Below are 21,826 nucleotides of genomic sequence, written 5' to 3'. Positions count from 1 at the left end.
GTATAGAAGAACCTTCTTTGCTCTTTGGTTTCCTGGCATGAAGAGCTCAGAAATGACCAGGTGACAGTGTCAGCTTCCATTTTTAATGGAACCATTGCTGTGTCCCATGGTGGAAGCATTTCTTCCTTGGGAATTAAGATTTAGACCAATAGAGCCCACAATTCCTGGGATGGGAAGCAGACATTTCACTGGTGGATCATTAGGTGTAATACGAGCCACTCCCATTTCCAACATTTGATTCCTGGACCTGTGATTCCTGGCTATGGGAGAAACATACCATATATCGATTGCTGACTCAGAGCACAAACTGTATCTTGGAGGATATTATCCTTGTCCCACAAAATGTTGCCATCCAGCCAGTGCTATGAATCTTCAAAGGGCCATTATACTATTCTGTATGCCAGCTACTTCAGAGTGTTGGGAGACATAGTAAGACCAGTGATATGAAAATGAGCCAATTTCCATACTTCATTTGCTATGAAATGAGTTCCTTGGTCAGAAGCAATGCTACGTGGAATACATAATGGTGAATAAGACATTTTGTAAATTCATGGCTGACAATTTCAGCAGAAATATTATGGTCAGGGAAGGAAAATGTCTTTCTAGAGTGTCTACCTTAGTAAGAATGAGCATTGATTATTCCATGATGGAAATGACTTAGTATAATCGACTTGCCACAAGGTGACTGGCAGTGCCACTAGAGAGTGGTGTCATATCATGGATTCAGTGTTTGTCTTTGCTATTGGTGGATTTGGCACTTAACAGGAGTTGTAATCCTATCAGCCTTGGCGAATGGAAGTCCATGTTGCTGAGCCCATGCATCACCTCTATTCTTGCTGCCATGACTCCTGTGTTGTAGGGGCAACAAAGATGAGCAAGGACAAAGGTGGCTGGGAAAATATGCTAGCTGACGTCCGCAGAATACTTCATCTTGTCCTCCTGATTGTTAAGATCCTCCTCTACTTAAGTTGATCTGGGCACAGTGACCATCTGAGAGGTCTGTCCACACACTCTTGCCCAGACCACCTTGTTACCAGTTTTCCAATAATGTTCTTTTCGAGTGCCTGACCATTAGCCAAACTGTTAGCTACTACCTCCAAATTAGTGTATATTTGTACCTTTGGTCATCTCTCATTCCAGACAAAATGATAGTTGGGTCCATTACTGTATACTGGGAGGATTTTTGCTTCACCACTGTCCTTCAAGGCCACCCTTGAGTAAGGCTGTCATGCCACAACTGTCAACTTTTGAGTAGTAGCAGCACATCATACAGAAACATCTATATAACAAGCCCATTCCGCCCCCTCCCCCCCATTAGTCAACTGGTTTTAGGGAACTTTTCCATGGGTCCAGGGTGTAGGTTAAGAGGGAAGAAGCAATGTAACAAGAATAGGGCCCATGGGAATCTGGATTACTTATTCATGCAACTTACTTTTACCTTCAGGACTTGTTTGAATCCAGTTTTGTATATACCACTTTCACTTGATGATAGAGTGATATCGTGCATGCCCAAGTTCATGGGCTGGTGGATCAGACATTTTGTGATGGGCAACACAGGTCACGTGCCAAATTGGTGGGCATGAATGCAGTATCTGCTAAAGACTAGTAGCCAGTTGAAAGCTGATTTTCAAGAGAATAGTTATGTGTAGAGGATGGCTTCCTTTGTTCCAAAATCCTGAAAGTTTACACTAGCATTCACCTGTAAGGATCTGCCAAACTTGGCCTGCTTAAACTCAAGCAGTCAGAATGATATCATCAACTTGGTAGAGAACTAAGTGGAATACGGGATGTCTTCCAGAATGAAGAGTTGATCAGAATTTCTACAGACTGGATTATGCTAGAGTTGATGTAGCTCTGAGGTAGGGCCATGAAGGTAGATTGCTGGCCCTGCAAGCAGAAACTAACTGTTTTGGTGATTTTTACTAAAAGGATAGAAGAAATAGCTTCCTTCCAATTGCCAGGAAATGTATCGATTTGCTCCAACAATGAAACTACATCTTTAACTGCAGCTGCAGTTGGAGTCACATGTGATCATGCTTACAGTAATTCACTATCATTCCTTAAGACCCATCTGTATGCTGCACTAGCCGGACAGATGAGTTAAATGCTGATGTGGTTGGGATCTCCACCCCTTTATACTCTTTAACAGAGGGGCTAATCTCTTCAGTCTCTCCAGGAATGTGGCATTGTTTTTGATTTACTATTTTGGTAGGTAAAAGTTTTGGTGACTTCCAATTGCTTTTTTTCTGTTTTGTTTTCCTCTGTAAATCCCTCACTCCATGGGTCAGGTAACTGCTATGGGCATTGTGCCAGTTTCTGCATTTGTCTTTTATAACAATGCATTCCAAACTGGGGGAATAACTATGTGGGTTCAGGTACCTACTGGGCCCAGTGGAGATAGATTTTAGCCAAAACTGACCTCTGTAAGCTCCTACCTAACTAGTGAACCACAATAGCATATTAGGTCTCCAGAAATTAGTGTCAGTTCCGATCCAGTGTCCAGTTATCCATGGTATATGTGAGTAACTCCCCTTCCTCAGTACGTGGTCACCCAGGTAAATGGTTGCATGTTTCTTTGAGGAAGGCTAGGAGAAAGATTTACATACAGTATAAGCTTTTGGCAGTATGTTAGGATTCCTAAAGAGGATCCATCCTCTTTATTCTAGGGACACTGGGTCTGTGAACTAGCTCAAGACTGAGAATTGGTTGAGGGCCAAGACTGTCTTTTGTGTTGATTTAACTCCTAGTTCTGGTAATTAGACCCAGAGCTTTTCTGCTTATACAGATCGGGTAACATTCAAGTAGAGTGCCTATTTTAGTCCTAGGAACACCATGATCAGTTAGCCAAAGCCAGCGGTCTCTGTGGGTAAAACCATTTTGTTTATTGCTTTGAATCCACTGCCCATTATGGTAACCATGTACATTTTGTCTCTGAAAATTAAGTGCTACCACTTGGCCTGTCACTTGAGATTCCAGCATCCCCACTGAATTCAGGGAACCCAGCTTTGTGGCACCATTTCCCACTGTTATCCATGGCTTTCCAGCTACCTGGCCTAGATGCTTACTACCAAGCCATACAGAGCTCATCAACGATTCTGAGGCTCCCCCCAACCAATACATTTCTCAAACCTTGGTAAAGGAAAGGTTTTTTGGACTCTTCCTGGGGACAGAGTAGGTGGGTGAGCAGGATTTACATGATAAATACAGTCCATATGTTAGAGAAGTTATGAGTCATTTTCCTTAAAAACTCTAGAATGGGTACCAGTGTTTGCAAGATAATGAAGATGTTTGTTTATGATCTCAGTGAATAAGACAAGTTAATATATGGAATGTAGTCTGAATTTCAAAAGTATAACTGCCAACAAAATGTTTATATTCAGTGCTTTTAGAATGAAAAAAGAATTTTCTTAGTCATCAATGTATTAAATATTTAGATTTTCTCAGGTGAAAAACCCATTTGAATGTCATTTTCTGTGTTTTATTACATGATTAAAAATCAGCATTAAACAACAGGGTTTTTCTTTTCTTTTTTTCCTATTTGTTCTGAGGATGAATGTGACTACTCATGTTCTACAACAGAGATCTTTTTTTTTAAAAAAAGCTCAGTCTTTTGTCTTATAGTCTCTGTCTATTATTTCTTAATAATTGAGGTCTTGCAGGATACTGAAGTAGATAAGAGAATGGTTGACAAGGTGGAGGAAATAGACTCACCTCATTCATTACAACCTACTGTTTCTCCTGTGGAACTGAGGGGTTACTGAGGTGATAACACCATCTTGAAAAACAGTGGTTTATTTGAGTCATTTAAAAGTATTTAGTTTTTCAGATTGTCCAAAAGGGAACATTTGTTTATTTATTTATTTTATTTTTATTTTTTTGCGGTACGCGGGCCTCTCACTGCTGTGGCCTCACCCGTTGCGGAGCACAGGCTCCGGAAGCGCAGGCTCAGCGGCCATGGCTCATGGGCCCAGCCACTCCGCGGCATGCGGGATCTTCCCGGACCGGGGCACAAACCCGTGTCCCCTGCATCGGCGGACTCTCAACCACTGCGCCACCAGGGAAGCCCCCAAAAGGGAACATTTAAATAGAAGGTTTGGGACCTGTTCCTCTTCCTCACTCCCTCCTATGGGCTACTAATTCACAGAAAAGATTTGCCAAGGTATATCTTGTCGAAACATACTTAAAAGTGAGAAGGAGACTGAGACAGGCAGCGTGATGTGAAAATATAGTCTGGCACCCATGTATAGAGACACACGTGTATAGGGACAGGGACAGAGAAACTCAGAAGATTTTTGAGTTGGCGTAATTGAAGTATAAATGACACATCCTGACACATTCTGTTCTTCATTTGGACTTTAACCTTTGAAAAGCTATTTATGACTACTGTTAAAATTTTATTTTATTTTATTTTTTTAATCTTTACTGTGAGGTTTTAGACCATCCACTGATAGGATAGCTTTAATAGTTTATTGTTTTGTGGGCAATAGTACAGTGATTAGGATATTATTAGGTTAAATAAAATTTTAGTCAGTAAGCTCCTGGGTCCTGAGCGACCCTTTCTTTTTATTTGTAAATATTTTCTTCATGTTAAGGGACCAGTAAGTATTTCTTTTTATAATGAATGTGGGTGGGACATAAGGCATACTTTGTACTTCAGCTGAACTTTCTTGTAAAAGCATTTTCAGGCAAAGAAACTTTTTTATGTAGAATATAAGATGTGCATGAGTCAGTAAGGAGAGGGCATTTTGTCTCCTTATTCCTCAACACCCATATTATGATGATTTTATTCTTCTGGATTTCTAAGAGCAAGTTTTCTCCCTTATTGTATAAGCTAAGACTTCCTGGGTGTCCTCGAATGATTTATTCATGACCTACTTGTGTAGTAGCAGAAGAAAAGAATTATACATTACACTTTTTTTATCTTGTGCAAGAGAGCAATATTTTAAAAATATATTTGGTAAGACCTTTAATAAAAATTTTAATGAGTTCTCTCTCCAACTCACAGTCATTACAAAGAATGTTGTCTTCTTCATTTTCACGGCTGAGAGCGCTGGCTTTCCCGCCCCCCCAACCCCAACTGGGATATATGTTGTTTCCATATTACTTTTGGATTTGTTTTTTGTTTCTGTTTTTTTTTTTTTTTTGCGGTACGCGGGCCTCTCACTGTTGTGGCCTCTCCCGTTGCGGAGCGCAGGCTCCGGACACGCAGGCTCAGTGGCCATGGCTCATGGGCCTAGCCGCTCCGCGGCATGTGGGATCTTCCTGGACCGGGGCACGAACCTGCGTCCCCTGTGTCGGCAGGCGGACTCTCAACCACTGAGCCACCAGGGAAGCCCTACTTTTGGTTTTTAAGTTAATTATTATTCTTCTGTTTAAGAAAATCTAAGGTGTATCCATACTTAAGATAGTGTTTAAATTATACTTTGGTGAATGTAATAAGTTTATTAATAACATTTTGTCCAAAATTAAAATAATAATTATCACTAATACTCTGATATGAATAAAGTTGTTCTGTTATTAACCAAACATTGTTTTCCCCTTTATTCATTCTTTCTTTCCTGTATTACTGCCTTTGTCCCTCCTCTCCCCAAAGTTCCAGCAACTGAGTACTTGAAGAATGGATGAATGATCTTATGTAATTATTTGTTTACAATCTTACCTCCTCTTTTTAGACTGTAAATTCTATGAGAATAGAGACTACACCATTCTTATCTACCTCCATGTGCCTAATGCCTAGGATTAATACATAGTAGGAATGCATTAAATGCATTAAATTTGTTGAATGGATGAATCAATGAATAATAAAAAAGGTATTGTGAATGCTTCTTATCGATATTAATATTTAGATTGTAAAATATGATAGGGAGAAAATATAGGAAAATAAAAGTAATTTTAGTAAGTATGTTTTAAAATTTGCTATTTAATTTTTAACAGTTAATGAGTAGTACAATAAGCAATCAGTTCAAAGTGGTTTTTGAAACTAAACTTTTGATTATTTTGGATTACTATTTTAAACTACATTTGAGGGACTTCCCTGGTGGTCCAGTGGTAAAGAATCCACTTTACAGTGCAGGGGACCGGGGTTTGATCCCTGGTCAGGCAACTAAGATCCCACATGCTGAGGGGCAGCTAAGCCCGTGTGCACAACTACTGAGCTCGCACGCCTCAACTAGAGCCCTAATGCTGCAAACTACAGAGCCCACGTGCCCTGGAGCCCGTGCGCCACAACTAGAGAGAAGCCCATGCACCACCATGAAGAGCCCGCGTTCCTTAACAAATATCCTGCATGCTGCAACTAAGACCCAATGCAGCCAAAAATGAATAAAATAAATAAATAATAAATCTTTAAAAAAAATTAAAAAAATAAACTACATTTGACCATGTGATCTTGATTAGCTCAACTAACTTATGGCCTCCCTAAATTAAAATGGTTTGAGGGCATAATATGGAAATACTCATATTTTTACAATGAGTATCAGTTTTAAGGGTTTTAATTGAAACATGATGTGGCCTATGTAGATAATAGTATTTTTATTATTTATTTCAAATTGTAACTTGAGAATTTTAAGGATTGAAGAACATTATTTCCAAGCATAACAGAAAATTATGTGCTCTTGTGTTCAGAAATTGTTTAAGAAAAATAGGCCTGACTGAGAAACACAAGGACCAAAGTAAATGTATATAACTCCTCCAAACAGTGTTTAGTATAGACTGTTTATTTAATTGTTGGATAACAGGTGTGTACAAATACTTCAGTTACCTTGGAAATAGGAAAAAAAAAAGAGCTTTACTACTAACTACAAGGTGGGCATAGTAAGGTACAAAGTAGCCATAAATTTGGACTTGATATATTATGAACTTAATTTGATCACTTGTTTAGAAAAGCTATTAATACTAGGCTATACAGCAGTATACTTAGGAGAATAAGATTCTACTTGGTATATCATGATGTCTTTTCAGTTATATCTAATTGTAATATCTCTGTTACTGTTTGCTTAGCTTTTGTCTCTTTGCGACTTTAACGGTATATTTTCATCCTCTATTTTTCTCTAGGCATCCACAGGGACAAAGATAAACCTCCCAGCTTCTCTGTTGTCCTTGAGAGTTTGAGGCGTACCTTGACAGATTACCAGAACAAGCTGGAAGATGCATCTAATGAGGTAACACTTGCACTGTTTGGCTCCACACACATAGCCTTCGGCCTGCAGCAGTACGTATTACTTGCTTGTTACAAAGGTCAAAAGTATTGGGAATGTTGATTAGACAGCTTCACAGATACAAAAAATAACAAGTTGTCTGTCACTGTTCTTTCTTTAAGTGTGGCCTAAAGTCGGGTCTCACTCTCTCTTCTGTCACACTACTATTTTCAAAGTTATAAAGACTGTCACTTCTTGGTCTTCATAATTTATCTATTTTAATTTAACAAAAGAGCTATGCAACTCACTTAGTTAATATATGTTATATTTAAATGTTAATGTGTTTTTATGAAATTTAGAATAGGTACTGGAAATTCAGGGTTTGCCAGTATTTTGGCTTAGGAGTTCTACAAATTTTAGAAGTCAATAAAAAAGAAATTAGTGTGCATTCTCTAAAGGGAGTAAAGCATTAGAAGGTTTTAAAAACAAATATCTGTTTGATGTAGCTTGGAGGTTTTTAGTTTCCTGATTGAAAAAGCTCATGCTTTTATTTATCTTCTCTTTTGTATTGTTTAACTTGTGGGTTGATAATTTTCTTGGGTATTAAAATGTTTTATGAATTTGTGCTTTAAAAATTGAAGAGTTTATTTAGTTACATCTTGTTAAATTAGAGAATATGAAGTAACTACATTAAACACAGTTAGTTAGCAAAGCAACAAACAATTGTTCCAACCAAAGACAATCCACATAGCATGGAATTTAGTGTTTATCCCTCTGTTTATCTGTTTCTTTTATGTAATACAAAGGCCTTGAAACCCTTATATTGCCCATAAGAAGAGGCATATTTTACTTTAGTTTGCTAAGGTGAATAAAGAAGGAAAAGTGAGTCTTCTTAATGCCCTCAGTAATTGTAATTGTTCAAAAGGCATAAAAGAAAGTGACCACTGAAGTAATTAAATTTCTATAAAGAGCAAACATTGCTAACTCTCAGTGAGACAAGACAGCCTGTATTGTTAGTAGTTTATGAAACTCTTCTGAGGCCTAGGTCTGGAAGCTGCAGGGTAACTAGGAACATATTACCCACAGCGAATTGTTATTTGGGAGGATGAATGTCACATGATCCTCAGCACAGTTGAAAAGTCAACTCAGCAGGCTTTGGCTTAGTAATGCGCTTTGTTGTGAACCAGTGCCAGAGACAGCAGTGGGGAGACCAAGGGGTGGCTGCAAAGAAAGCAAAAAGAGCAGTCTGACAGAAAGAAGAATGAACTGTCAAAGAAAATAAATCACAAGCGGAGCAGGACCAACTGATGACCTGCCACAAGCCTTCCCAGTAGGACAGCATGTGACCGACCCTGAAGTTGTCATATGGACTGAGAGACCAGTGAATATTCTCGTGATGTAGAAAGAACAGTCTTCTGGTCTGTCCTTTTTTCTTTCTGTATAGATACCATTGCTTCTGGCATTTTGGTCCAGTAGGATTTTAAGAATAAAGTTGTATTTGTTTACAGTAAGAATGAAATCCTTTATCCAGATATCTAGTAAAAACACAATAACATTACCGACATTTTAAGCTTGAATGCTTTCTTTTCTTTTTAGCCATGTGAACTTGGGACAGAAATTACATAGTTAACCAAAAGAAATAATTTTTTAAGTCTCTGAATTACTATAAAAAATTTGTATTTAAGTAATTGCATAAAAAACATTTAAAGATTAGCTTTTGAGTTACCCACCGTTGAAAAATATTTTAAAAGTTTACTTACATTTTCTTTCATCAGCTAAGCAGCATGAATCATGCTAAGGAAAAGACATCTAATGAACTTGAGTCTACCAAACAGAAGGTAGAATCTCATGCTAAAAATATAAAGGTATTGTGATTTAGAATAACTTTTTCCTTTTTTATTAAGAAACAAATATAATTATTTAGGGAATATTTTTTTTTTTAGGGAATATTTTTAAGTAGAGATATCTGAAAATATATCTTCCTATTTTTGATTAAGTATGTTTAGATACAATTAAAAACTTTTTTTGTTGTTGGTCAAAGTAAGAAGAATGTTTTTTCATTAAAAAAATAAAACTTGATTGGAAATTGTTTTGGTTAAAGGAAAAATTCATTTCCCAGATTTAATTATAATACCATAGATTCAAAAAATGATTTAAGATTTGATATCCAGCCTTAGATACACATTCAGCATATTTTACATAGCACATCAGTATTTGGGGTCAGTTTTCATCATTTTGGGGTGGAGCCGTTGTTTTTAGTACATCATGCCTAGTAGTGGGCTGTGACCACACCTGGCTAAGGTCTAGGGCAACAATTTATTTTATTTTCTGTGCTGGTCTTATGTACTACATCTTTGCAAAATTTTACTAATCCAGCGTTCAGAGTTGGGATTTTTTGGTGTTGGTTCATGTCGTTTGTCATGGACATACTTGAGTAGAATTTGTTAAGGGTAAGGAGTAAATAGTTCAGCAGAATTTTATGTCACATATTTGAGATTGCTATTGGTATTTGGAATGTCATTGGGAGGTAAATGTTCTTATAGTAAATGTAAGAGATTTATTTTTAAAATGTTATTTACAAGTTTAAAAAATTTTTTGGGCTACCAAGTTATATTCTTATAATGAGTTGAAAGGAAAACTCTCAAAGAGCTTTTTGGAGTAAGTAATTAACATTTTATATTTAAATGTTATCATCTTGATACAATCTCTTTATTTGGTGTCTCCAACAGTACCTTCAGGATAAATTGGCTGATGTCAATAAAGAGTTAAGTCATTTACGCACTAAATGTGCAGACAGAGAGGCTCAAGTAAGCACTTTAAAAGTGGAACTACAAAATGTGCTGCACTGTTGGGAGAAAGAAAAGGCGCGAGCAGCCCAATCTGAAAGTGAGCTGCAGAAGCTTTCCCAGACTTTCCATAAGGATACCGAGGTATTACCTGAGACAAGATGACTGTCAGGAAAGGCCTTGCGCTAATCTCAGTTTTAGAAGTTTACATCTGTCAAGTGTCTGTTTTTATTCTTATTTGATTTAATTCAAAAAATTCTTCTGAGCTATTTTGAAATGTTCATGCCAGCTGCAAAATCAGTCATTCCATTACTCTTGTATGATCCTATTTTGAGAGAGAAATAAAGTAGTTTAACCCTTTTATCATTTGTATGAGTAATTTTCGCTATTAGAACATCCTATCCCAAGTAGCTATGCTCCTAACAGTCCTGTTTGCCAATGACAAAATTATTTTTTATTTCAGTAGTTTAGTAGCCTGCCATGGTGGAAAGAATCTTTTTTGTAATCAGAAAGAATTAACATGGATAGAGGTACTTTTATTTAAAAACTGTGAATATGGACAAGCCACATAGCTTGGTCTCTCCACATCTTTGTTTCCTTATTTGCAAAACAGGAATAATATCTACTTTAATAGACAGTCACCTTACTCTTTATAATTGTAGGATATTAAACAAAATTTAGAAAAATACAAGTCCCACAAAGTTAAATGTTTATTTGGATGCCCTTGAGAGTTACCTATCTGTGTTAATTTATTAATGGCTTCTTAAAATATTATGACAAACTTTTATATAACTGTATGAGCCTGTGTGAGTAGAATTGTTATCTTATATTTTCTTTTACCCATGGGAGGTAGAGCTAGTCTAGCTAGTGTGGAACTAGTTTATCTGAGTCATCCTGCATATTGAGTTCATTACTCCAACAAATACGAACATGAATGCCAAGAGAGTAAAAAGGAAACATTCTTTCCACTCTTCTTACAGTCTGGGATTTAAATTGTGTCCACATGAAGGGGCTGGAATTGTTATACACATCAGATAATGATTAAAGTAAAGGAAACTAGAAGCCTGACTGTATTGTAAAGTCAGCATGTCTACAGCATTGTGGTTGGGTTCAACATGTGTGAATTGATTTTGGATCTTGAGATTCTCTTTTCACGCCAAATGGATGATTATCATGCATGGTTCATCACAGCCCAAGCGAAAAGGACATGATGGCAACACAATGAATTACCCTTTCGGAAGAACTCGATCACTTGGCAAAATGTGGCGAGGAACGATTTTTAGTGCCTGAATATTCTGTTTGGTTAGTTATATTTAATAAGATTTTTAAACATCTCAACTTAGTTGAAAATGCAAAAGACATCTTTAATTGCTTAAAAAAGAAAAAGACATAGCATATTTATGAAGACTCTTCTGATATCCTAACTCAAGTTTGTGGATATAACTACATATTCAAATTTTTTGGTTTTTAAATTGTTATATTTGGAAAAAAACTAAGGTGACATACAGGGAGAATTAAAGATGCACAATTTTATATATATTGGAAAACTTTCACCACAATTTCTAACTATAAAACCTTTACGTATACTACATTCAGTTTTTCTTATCTGGAAGATTAGAATTCCTATTTTTTCCTCTTAAATTTTCTTCTTTTAAAAGTTTTCCTGCTGATCTGTTAAAAAATCTTGAGGGAACTTATTTTATCTACATAAAATACTCATTTTGCAGCCTCACAATTACCTTGTCTTGAGTTCCATTCTTTGACTTTATAGATGAAATGCCTTATAAAGAGAGCCATTTAGCATTTTAGTAAGTAAACTCTCCTTGTGTGTTCAAGATGGGATCAGCTTTTTACTGAATTTGCAGTATAGAGTTTCTAGGCCATTAAACAATGGATGGTTTAACTATGACAATGGCAATATAATTTTAAAGGATTTTTTAAACATATTTTTAATTGGACAGTTTTGGAAGTATATCTTGGGCAGCTATGTCCATTTTTTGGACTGTTAACTTTGTAATATTTAAACACCTACAAATGCCCAGTGTGCCAAATACGGTATGAACTTCTAAGTGGGGAAGAAAAATGAGCCCATCTTCCACCTCTTTCATATCACTGTCTGCTTTGCCTAGGGGGCTTGGGATAGATTTCCTGTAAGTGGTAAGTAAACTGGAATCTCTGGAGGAGGAGGAAAGCTGAATACTTGTGTCCATGTAAAATACAGATATTGGTATAACTTTCTCTTCAACAGAGCTGGGTAGCGCTCTTCTCTTTATATTTTTTGACTTAAATAACATCTTTTTTGGTAAACGTAAATATGAAATTATAGAATTACCATACTAAGTTCCAGTTAGAAGGGCTTAGAAACAACTAGTCCAGATACCTCATGTTACAGCTGGGGAAGGTGAGGTCTGAACAGACACTTACTCAGATCACGTCCTTAGCAGTAGCAGAGCTGGTGTCAGAACCCGGGTCTTCTGGCTTCCAGACTTGAGATTTTGGTTTTGAAAATAAATGTAAGCAATTTCAAGTTTCTGCCTGATGCTTAATTTTGAATGTAAAAAAAGTCACCAAAATGGCAATGTTCTGATACTTGAGTATCTTCATTTCTTTCCAGGATTTTTGAAATAAATTCTTCACCATGTATCTTACGTGTTTTACTTCTTACGGTGTTTACATACTGGATTTAATTTCTTTTTTTCTTGTAGGAGAAGCTAACCTTCCTTCATACGTTGTATCAGCACTTGATAGCAGGCTCTGTGCTCATAAAACAACCAGAAGGCATGCTGGATAAATTCTCTTGGTCTGAGCTTTGTGCAGTTTTGCAGGAGAATGTTGATGCCCTGATCGTAGACCTCAACAGGGCTAATGAGAAGGTAACTGTCCTCAGGCACCAGATACCTCTATTAAATTCAGTGACATTTGTCCACATCACAGTATCATTAAGAGGGGCTGACATTCATCTTATTTCAAAAAGAATTTGGGTGTTAATAATTCAATACCATTAATTATGGCTTGTCTACAACTCAGTTTGATGCCATTGCTATGGGCATGTAAATGTGACTGAAGTCTGTATGAAGTCTCTGAGCTCCACTTTCTGTTCAGGACATGCTAATACTGCTAGCCAGTGTTAGCCACAGGGACCTAATTAAAAGAAAATAAATTAATCTTACTGATGAAGCAATTCAAAGAACTTAGTCATTTACATTAATAAACCAACACTTTATGTTAGCATAAAATAGAAACAAGATACAGTTATTCAAAACATGATCTTAAAATTCTTTGCTCAGGAAATAATGAGGTGTTACTTTAAAAGCACTTAAAATTTAAAACTTATGCTATTTCTTGTAATATAACAAACTGTATATTGCAAAACCCATTCAGTGCTTTAGAATGTAAGAAGGATATGTTGTAGGAGAAAACAGTAGGCTATTATGGTGCCTTTATCATTCACAAACCTAGGAATTCAGTCTTTCCAAAAAAAAATTTAAAAACCTCGTTTTGGTTATTGAAAATGAAAGTGGCTTAGCAGTCCAATGTATTCCTCCATTTAAGGTATTGATTCTTATCCCAGGTCTATTGAACTAGTCAGAACTATATTTATGTGATCTAGTTTCCAGATCTTAGTTGCAGTGACATTTGCTCTTAAGGGACACAGAGAGAAAAGCTGTTCCCTAAGTTTTTTTTTCATTACTTCTGTTGAAGTAATCAGCATCTCGGCCCAGTTTTAGAGTAAGAGCATTTTGTCTTGGTCCGATTGGCAAACAATCATAGGCACTGAGAAGTAGGATTGAGGAAATGAGGGAATAAATTGTGAGAAGTGGAGATGCTGTTCTTGATTGTGACTATGTGTATAACGGATTTGAAAAGTACTGATAATGAAAATGAGTACATGTTTTAATCCTCTGAGATGGTATTGTGTTTCAATAGTTTTTCGTAGTTTCAAACATCATTAATTGTCATACACATTAGATGGTGAGGATTTTCTCTCCAGTGTTTTGAATGTGAAATAAAAAATGGTCGGAACATTCTTCTTTGTTACACGTAAAATGTTTGTAGATTTGTAAATCTCATTTAAATACTTCTTTCCCATTGAGGTATCTGAACAGTTTGAGCTTTGCTTCTAGAGGTTAAAATATTCTTCTTAATTTTCTCAGTAAAATTGATTATAGAATAAGTAACTTTATTAGAGAAAAAGAATAGATGTCATCTATACATGCAATTCACACATTTTCTGCTAAAATATAATTTTGTTCTACTAATTCCTGTTTCTTAATTTTTTTTTCATTTTAACTTAAAACTTTTACATGATCTTAAGGAATAAAATGTAGTAGAAAATTCTGGAATAGCTTTTGGGGGAGATGATACAAAGGACTTGTTTGTGAGCCTATCTTATTTGTTGCATTTCCCCATTTAGATAAGTCATCTAGAGTATATCTGTAAAAACAAGTCTGATACGATGAGAGAGCTTCAGCAAACCCAGGAAGACACCTTTAACAAAGTGGCAGAGCAGATCAAAGCCCAGGAGAGCTGCTGGCACAAGCAAAAGAAGGAACTGGAGCTGCAGTACTCCGAACTCCTCCTGGAGGTACAGAAGAGGGCACAGGTATGCTACTTCCACAAAGAGCTTTAAAATGGAATGCTCAGTCTTTTACTTACAAGTGTTTTCTTTCAGTACCCATGGCAAGTCAGTTACAACTTTGGAGAACCACACAGAACTTGCTTGTTAGGTACAGATACATGTGATCATGCAAACACACACACACACACAAATGGGCCTGTGTGCACTCTGGTATATTACGGATTGTCTTTTATTTAAGTTTGGAAGTAGATGGGTTTCTGGTTAAAACATCCTAGAATATGTGGATCAATTAAATACTAAAATTGTATTTCCCTTATTTTATTTTATTATTATTTTTTTTGTGATACGCGGGCCTCTCACTGCCGTGGCCTCTCCCGTTGCGGAGCACAGGCTCTGGACGCGCAGGCTCAGCGGCCATGGCTCACGGGCCCAGCCGCTCCGTGGCATGTGGGATCTTCCCGGACCGGGGCACGAACCCGTGTCCCCTGCATCGGCAGGCGGACTCTCAACCACTGCGCTACCAGGGAAGCCCCTATTTCCCTTATTTTAGAAATAAAGGTTAAGAAACTTTGGTAAAATATTGTCTGTTTTAGTGTAGATATCCTTTGATCCAGCTTATTCCATTCGTGGGGGTTTCTATGTGAACCATCATTTTAATTCATGTGGGGTTGAAATTTGTCATACCTCCTAACATTGTTGAAGGACTAGAGTTGTAGTTGTAGACCCTATAGCAAACTATTGTCTGTGAGATATATGTCCTCTATGTTGGATTCGATTGAGAACAGAAATTATGGGTAGTTAACAGAACCATATTTTTTTCCAGTACAAAATATTGTCAACGTAATTTATATGGTTAACCGTCATCCCTGCCCAATGAGGAATAACAAAGATTTTTTGTGTATTGAATTTAATAATAGGTCACTTGTTCTCAAGATAAGATACTTAGAAACCAGAAGGCTGTATATTTTTCCCATACTTGATTCAGTATATATCTTCTTTATTTGATCCACTCATGCTTATCTTGGCAAGTCTAATTAAAAAAGGAAACCGCATCTTATTTTACTTTATTTTTATTTATTTATTTTGTTGTTCACTTAAAATTTTTTTTCCTTTTTCTTTTGAATTTTATTTATTTATTTTTTATACAGCAGGTTCTTATTGGTTATCTGTTTTATACATATTAGTATATACATGTCAATCCCAATCTCCCAATTCATCCACCACCATCATGCCTCCCCACCACCCACTTTACCCCCTTGGTGCCGTACGTTTGTTCTCTGCATCTGTGTCTCTATTTCTGCTTTGCAAACCGGTTCATCTTTGCCATTTTTCTAGATTCCACATATATGCGTTAATATACAATATTTGTTTTTCTCTTTCTGACTTACTTCACTCTGTATGACAGTCTCTAGGTCCATCAACCTCTCTGCAAATGACCCAGTTTTGTTCCATTTTTATGGCAGAGAAATATTCCATTGTATACGTTTACCACATCTTCTTTATCCATTTGTCTGTTGATGTCATTTAGGTTGCTTCCATGACCTGGCTATTGTAAATAGTGCTGCAATGAACACTGAGGTGCATGTGTCTTTTTTTTTCTTTTTGTTTGTTTTTTTGCGGTACGTGGGCCTCTCACTGCTGTGGCCTCTCCTGTTGCAGAGCACAGGCTCCGGCCACGCAGGCTCAGTGGCCATGGCTCATGGGCCCAGCCACTCCGCGGCACGTGGGCTCTTCCCGGACCGGGGCATGAACCAGTGTCCCCTGCATTGGCAGGCGGACTCTCAACCGCTGCGCCACCAGGGAAGCCCTGCATGTGTCTTTTTGAATTATGGTTTTCTCAGGGTATATGCCCAGTAGTGGGATTGCTGGGTCATATGGTAATTCTATTTTTAGTTTTTTAAGGAACCTCCATACTGTTCTTCATAGTGGCTGTATCAATTTACATTCCCACCAACAGTGCAGGAGGGTTCCCTTTTCACCACACCCTCTCCAGCATTTATTGTTTGTAGATTTTTTTGATGATGGCCATTCTAACTGGTGTGAGGTGATACCTCATTGTAATTTTGATTTGCATTTCTCTAATGATTAGTGATGTTGAGGAGCTTTTCAAGTGCTTCTCGGCCATCTGTATGTCTTCTTTGGAGAAATGTCTATATAGGTCTCTTGCCTATTTTTTAATGGGGTTGTTTGTTCTTTTAATATTGAGCTGCATGAGCTGTTTATATATTTTGGAGATTAATCCTTTGTTGACTCGTTTGCAAATATTTTCTCCCATTCTGAGGGTTGTCTTTTCATCTTGTTTATCATTTCCTTTGCTGTGCAGAAGCTCGTTAAGTTTCATTAGGTCCCATTTGTTTATTTTTGTTTTTACTTCTAGGAGGTGGGTCAAAAAAGGTCTTGCTGTGATTTATGTGAAACAGTGTTCTTCCTATATTTTCCTCTAAGAGTTTCATAGTGTCCGGGCTTATATTTAGGTCTCTAATCCATTTTGAGTTTATTTTTGTGTATGGTGTTAGGGAGTGTTCTAATTTCATTCTTTTACATGTAGCTGTCCAGTTTTCCCAGCATCACTTATTGAAGAGGCTATCTTTTCTCCATTGTATACCCTTGCCTCCTTTGTCATAGATTAATTGACCATAGGTGTGTGGGTTTATCTCTGGGCTTTCTATCCTGCTCCATTGATCTATATTTCTGTTTTTGTGCCAGTACTATATTGTCTTCATGACTGTAGCTTTGTAGTATAGTCTGAAGTCAGGGATTCTGATTACTGCAGCTCCATTTTTTTCCCTCAAGACTGCTTTGGCTATTCAGGGTCTTTTCAGTCTCCATACAAATTTGAAGATTTTTTGTTCTAGTTCTGTAAAAAATGCCATTGGTAATTTGATAGGGATTGCTTTGAATCTGTAGATAGCTTTGGTTAGTATAGTCATTTTCACAGTGTTGATTCTTCCAATCCAAGAACATGGTGTATCTCTCCATCTGATTGTGTCATCTTTGATTTCTTTCATCAGTGTCTTACAGTGTTCTGAGTACAGGTCTTTTACCTCTTTAGGTAGGTTTATTCCTAGGTATTTTATTCTTTTGTTGCAATGGTGAATGGGAGTGTTTCTTTAATTTCTCTTTCTGATCTTTCGTTGTTAGTGTATAGGAAGGCAAGAGATTTCTGTGCATTAAATTTGTATCCTGGAATCTTACCAAATTCATTGATTAGTTTTAGTAGTTTCCTGGTGGCATCTTTAGGGTTCTCTATGTATAGGATCATGTCATCTGCAAACAGTGACAGTTTTACTACTTTTCTGATTTAGATTCCTTTTATTTCTTTTTCTTCTCTGAATGCTGTGGCTAAAACTTCCAAAAGTATGTTGAATAATAGTGGTGAGAGTGGGCCACCTTGTCTTCTTCCTGATCTTAGAGGAAATGCTTTCAGTTTTTCACCATTGAGAATGATGTTTGCTGTGGCTTTGTCATGTATGGCCTTTATTATGTTGAGGTAGTTTCCCTCTATGCCCACTTTCCGGAGAGTTTTTATCATAAATCAGTGTTGAATTTTTTCAAAAGCTTTTTCTGCATCTATTGAGATGATCATATGTTTTTTATTCTTCAGTTTGTTAATATGGTTTACCACTTAGATTGATTTGAGTATATTGAAGAATACTTGTATCCCTGGGATAAATCCCACTTGATCATGGTGTATGATCCTTTTAATGTGTTGTTGGATTCTGTTTGCTAGTATTTTGTTGAGGATTTTTGCATCTATATTCATCAGTGATATTGGTCTGTAATTTTCTTATTTTGTGACACCTTTGTCTAGTTTTGGTATTAGGGTTATGGTGGCCTCATAGAATGAGTTTGTGAGTGTTCCTTCCTCTGCAATTATTTGGAAGAGTTTGAAAAGGAGAGGTGTTAGCTCTTCTCTAAATGTTTGATAGAATTCACCTGTGAAGCCATCTGGTCCTGGATTTTTAATCACAGTTTCAATTTCATTACTTGTGATTGGTCTGTTCATATTTTTTATTTCTTCCTGGTTCAGTCTTGGAAGGTGATACCTTTCCAAGAATTTGTTCATTTCTTCCAGGTTGTCCATTTTACTGGCATAGAGTTGCTTGTAGTAGTCTCTTAGGATGCTTTGTATTTCTGCACTGTCTGTTGTAACTTCTTTTTCATTTCTCATTTTATTGATTTGAGTCCTCTCCCTCTTTTTCTTGATCAGTCTGGCCAATGGTTTATCAACTTCGTTTATCTTCTCAAAGAACCAGCTTTTAGTTTTATTGATCTTTGCTATTGTTTTCTTTGTTTCTATTTCATTTATTTCTGCTCTGATCTTTATGATTTCTTTCCTTCTGCTAACTTTGGGTTTTGTTTGTTCTTCTTTCTATAGTTCCTTTGGGTGTAAGTTTAGATTGTTTATTTGAGATTTTTCTTGTTTCTTGAGGAAGGAATGTATTGCTATAAACTTCCCTCTTAGAACTGCTTTTGCTGCATCCCATAGGTTTTGGATTGTCATATTTTCATTGTCATTTGTATCTAGGTTTTTTTTTTTTTTTTTTTTTTGCGGTACGCAGGCCTCTCACTGCTGTGGCCTCTCCTGTCGCGGAGCACAGGCTCCGGATGTGCAGGCTCAGCGGCCATGGCTCACGGACCCAGCCGCTCCGCGGCATGTGGGATCCTTCTGGACTGGGGCACGAACCCACGTCCCCTGCATCGGCAGGCGGACTCTCAACCACTGCGCCACCAGGGAAGCCCTCTAGGTATTTTTTGATTTCCTCTTTGATTTATTCAGTGATCTCTTGGTTGTTTAGCTTCCATGTGTTTGTGGTTTTTACGTTTTTTTCCCTGTAATTAATTTCTAATCTTATAGCGTTGTGTTCAGAAAAGATGCTTCATATGATTTCCATTTTCTTAAATTTACCGAGGGTTTTTTTGTGACCCAAGTTGTGATCTGTCCTGGAGAATGTTCCATGTGCACTTAAGAAGAAAGTGTATTGTGCCACTTTTTGGTGGAATGTCTTATAAATATCAATTAGATCTATCTGGTCTATTGTGTCATTTAAAGCTTGTGTTTCCTTATTTATTTTCTGTCTGGATGATCTGTCCATTGGTGTAAATGAGGTCTAAAGTCCCCCACTATTATATTGTTCCTGTTGATATCCTCTTTTATAGCTGTTAGCGTTTGCCTTATGTATTGAGGTGCTCCTATGTTGGGTGCGTATATATTTATAATTGATATATCTTCTTCTTGGCTTGAGCCCCTGATCATCATGTAGTGTCCTTCCTTGTCTCTTGTAACATTCTTTATTTTAAAGTCTATTTTATCTGGTATGAGTATTGCTACTCCAGCTTTCTTCTGTTTTCCATTTGCATGGAATATCTTTTTCCATCCCCTCACTTTCAGTCTGTATGTGTCCCTAGGTCTGAAGTGGGTCTCTTGTAGACAGCATATATATGCGTCTTGTGTTTGTATCCATTCAGTGAGCCTTGTCTTTTGATTCGTGTATTTAATCCATTCACATTTACAGTAATTATTGATATGTATGTTCCTATTACCATTTTCTTAATTGTTTTGGGTTTGTTTTTTTAGGTGCTTTTCTCCTCTTGTGTTTCCCACTTAGAGAAGTTCCTTTAGCATTTGCTTTAGAGCTTGTTTGGTGGTGCTGAATTCTCTTAGCTTTTGCTTGTCTGTAAAGCTTTTGATTTCTCCATTGAATCTGAATGCAATCCTTGCCAGGTAGAGTAATCTTGGTTGTAGGTTCTTCCCTTTCATCACTTTAAATATATCATGCCACTCGCTTCTGGCTTGTAGAGTTTCTGCTGAGAAATCAGCTGTTAACTTTGTGGGAATTCCCTTGTATCTTATTTGTCGTTTTTCCCTTGTTTCTTTTAATAATTTTTCTTTGTCTTTAATTTTTGTCAGTGAGATTGCTATGTGTCTCAGCGTGTTTCTCCTTGGGTGTATCCTGCCTGGGACTCTCCATGCTTCCTGGACTTGATTGACTATTTCCTTTCCCATGTTAGGGAAGTTTTCAACTATAATCTCTTCAAATATTTTCCCAGACCCTTTCTTTTTTTCTTCTTCTTCTGGGACCCCTGTGATTTGAGTGTTGGTGCAGAGGTCTCTTAATTTAATGTTGTCCCAGGGGTCTCTTAGGCTGTCTTCATTTCTTTTCACTCTTTTTTCTTTATTCTGCTTTGCAGCAGTGAATTCCACTGTTTTGTCCACCAGGTGACTTATCCATTCTTCTGCCTCAGTTATTCTGCTATTGATTCCTTCTAGTGTGTTTTTCATTTCAGTAATTGTATTGTTCACCTCTGTTTGTTTGTTCTTTAATTCTTCTAGGTGTTTGTTCTTTAATTCTTCCAGGTCTTTGTTAAACAGTTTTTGCATCTTCTCGAACTTTGTCTCCATTCTTTTTCTGAAGTCCTGGATCATCTTCACTATCATTATTTTGAATTCTTTTTCTGGAAAGTTGCCTATCTCCACTTCATTTAGTTGCTTTTCTGGGGTTTTATCTTGTTCCTTCATCTGGTACATAGCCCTCTGCCTTTTCATCTTGTCTGTCTATCTGTGAATGTGGTTTTTGTTCCACAGGCTACAGGATTGTAGTTCTTCTTGCTTCCGCTTTCTGCCGTCTGGTGGATGAGGCTATCTAAGAGGATTGTGCAAGCCTCTTGGGTCTGGTGTTGGGTAGAGCTGGGTTTTGCTCCGGTGGGCAGAGCTCAGTGAAACTTTAATCTGCTTGTCTGCTGATGGGTGGGGCTGAGTTCCCTCCCTGTTGATTGTTTGGCCTGAGTCCCACAGGTGCCTTGGTGGGGCTAATGGCGGACTCTGGGAGAGCTCACTTCAAGGAATACTTCACAGAATTTCTGCTTCCAGTGTCCTTGTCCTCACTGTGAGACACAACCACCCCCCGCCTCTGCAGGAGACCCTCCAACTCTAGGAGATAGGTCTGATTCAGGCTGCTCTGTGGTCACTGCTCCTTCCCCTTGGACCCTATGTGCACACTACTTTGTGTGTGCCCTCCAAGAATGGAGTCTCTGTTTCCCCCAGTGCTGTCGAAGTCCTGCAGTCAAATCCCGCTAGCCTTCAAAGTATGATTCTCTAGGAATTCCTCCTTCCCTTTTCGGACCCCCAGGTTGGGAAGCCTAACGTGGGGCTCAGAACCTTCACTCCAGTGCATGGACTTCTGTGGTGTAAGTGTTCTCCAGTTTGTGAGTCACCCACCCAGCAGTTATGGGATTCGATTTTATTGTGATTGCGCCCCTCCTACCATCTCATTGTGGCTTTTCCTTTGTCTTTGGATGTGGGGTATCTTTTTTGGTGAGTTCCA

The 21,826-nt window shown here is 37.5% G+C and overlaps 1 protein-coding gene across 2 annotated transcripts in view; it reads left to right on the top strand.

Annotated features, from left to right (window-relative positions):
• The window catches only part of CCDC171 (coiled-coil domain containing 171), a 369,266-nt gene that overhangs the window by 127,083 nt on the left and 220,357 nt on the right, over positions 1-21,826 (top strand). Inside the window, exons 13-17 of one of the 2 annotated variants that reach the window (XM_089913205.1) lie at positions 7,054-7,160; positions 8,912-9,001; positions 9,866-10,066; positions 12,628-12,795; positions 14,337-14,525. In XM_089913205.1, the coding sequence (XP_089769331.1) occupies positions 7,054-7,160; positions 8,912-9,001; positions 9,866-10,066; positions 12,628-12,795; positions 14,337-14,525 (755 nt within the window). The remainder of the gene's footprint in view (positions 1-7,053; positions 7,161-8,911; positions 9,002-9,865; positions 10,067-12,627; positions 12,796-14,336; positions 14,526-21,826) is intronic. The other variant, XM_089913206.1, reaches the window with a different exon arrangement.

Source organism: Delphinapterus leucas, chromosome 6 (assembly GCF_059928025.1).
Source record: "Delphinapterus leucas isolate spDelLeu-1000000601 "Yukka" chromosome 6, BTC_Dleu_Yukka2, whole genome shotgun sequence".
NCBI classification, from domain to species: Eukaryota; Metazoa; Chordata; class Mammalia; order Artiodactyla; family Monodontidae; genus Delphinapterus; species Delphinapterus leucas.
This window is presented reverse-complemented; position numbering and strand designations above follow the sequence as displayed.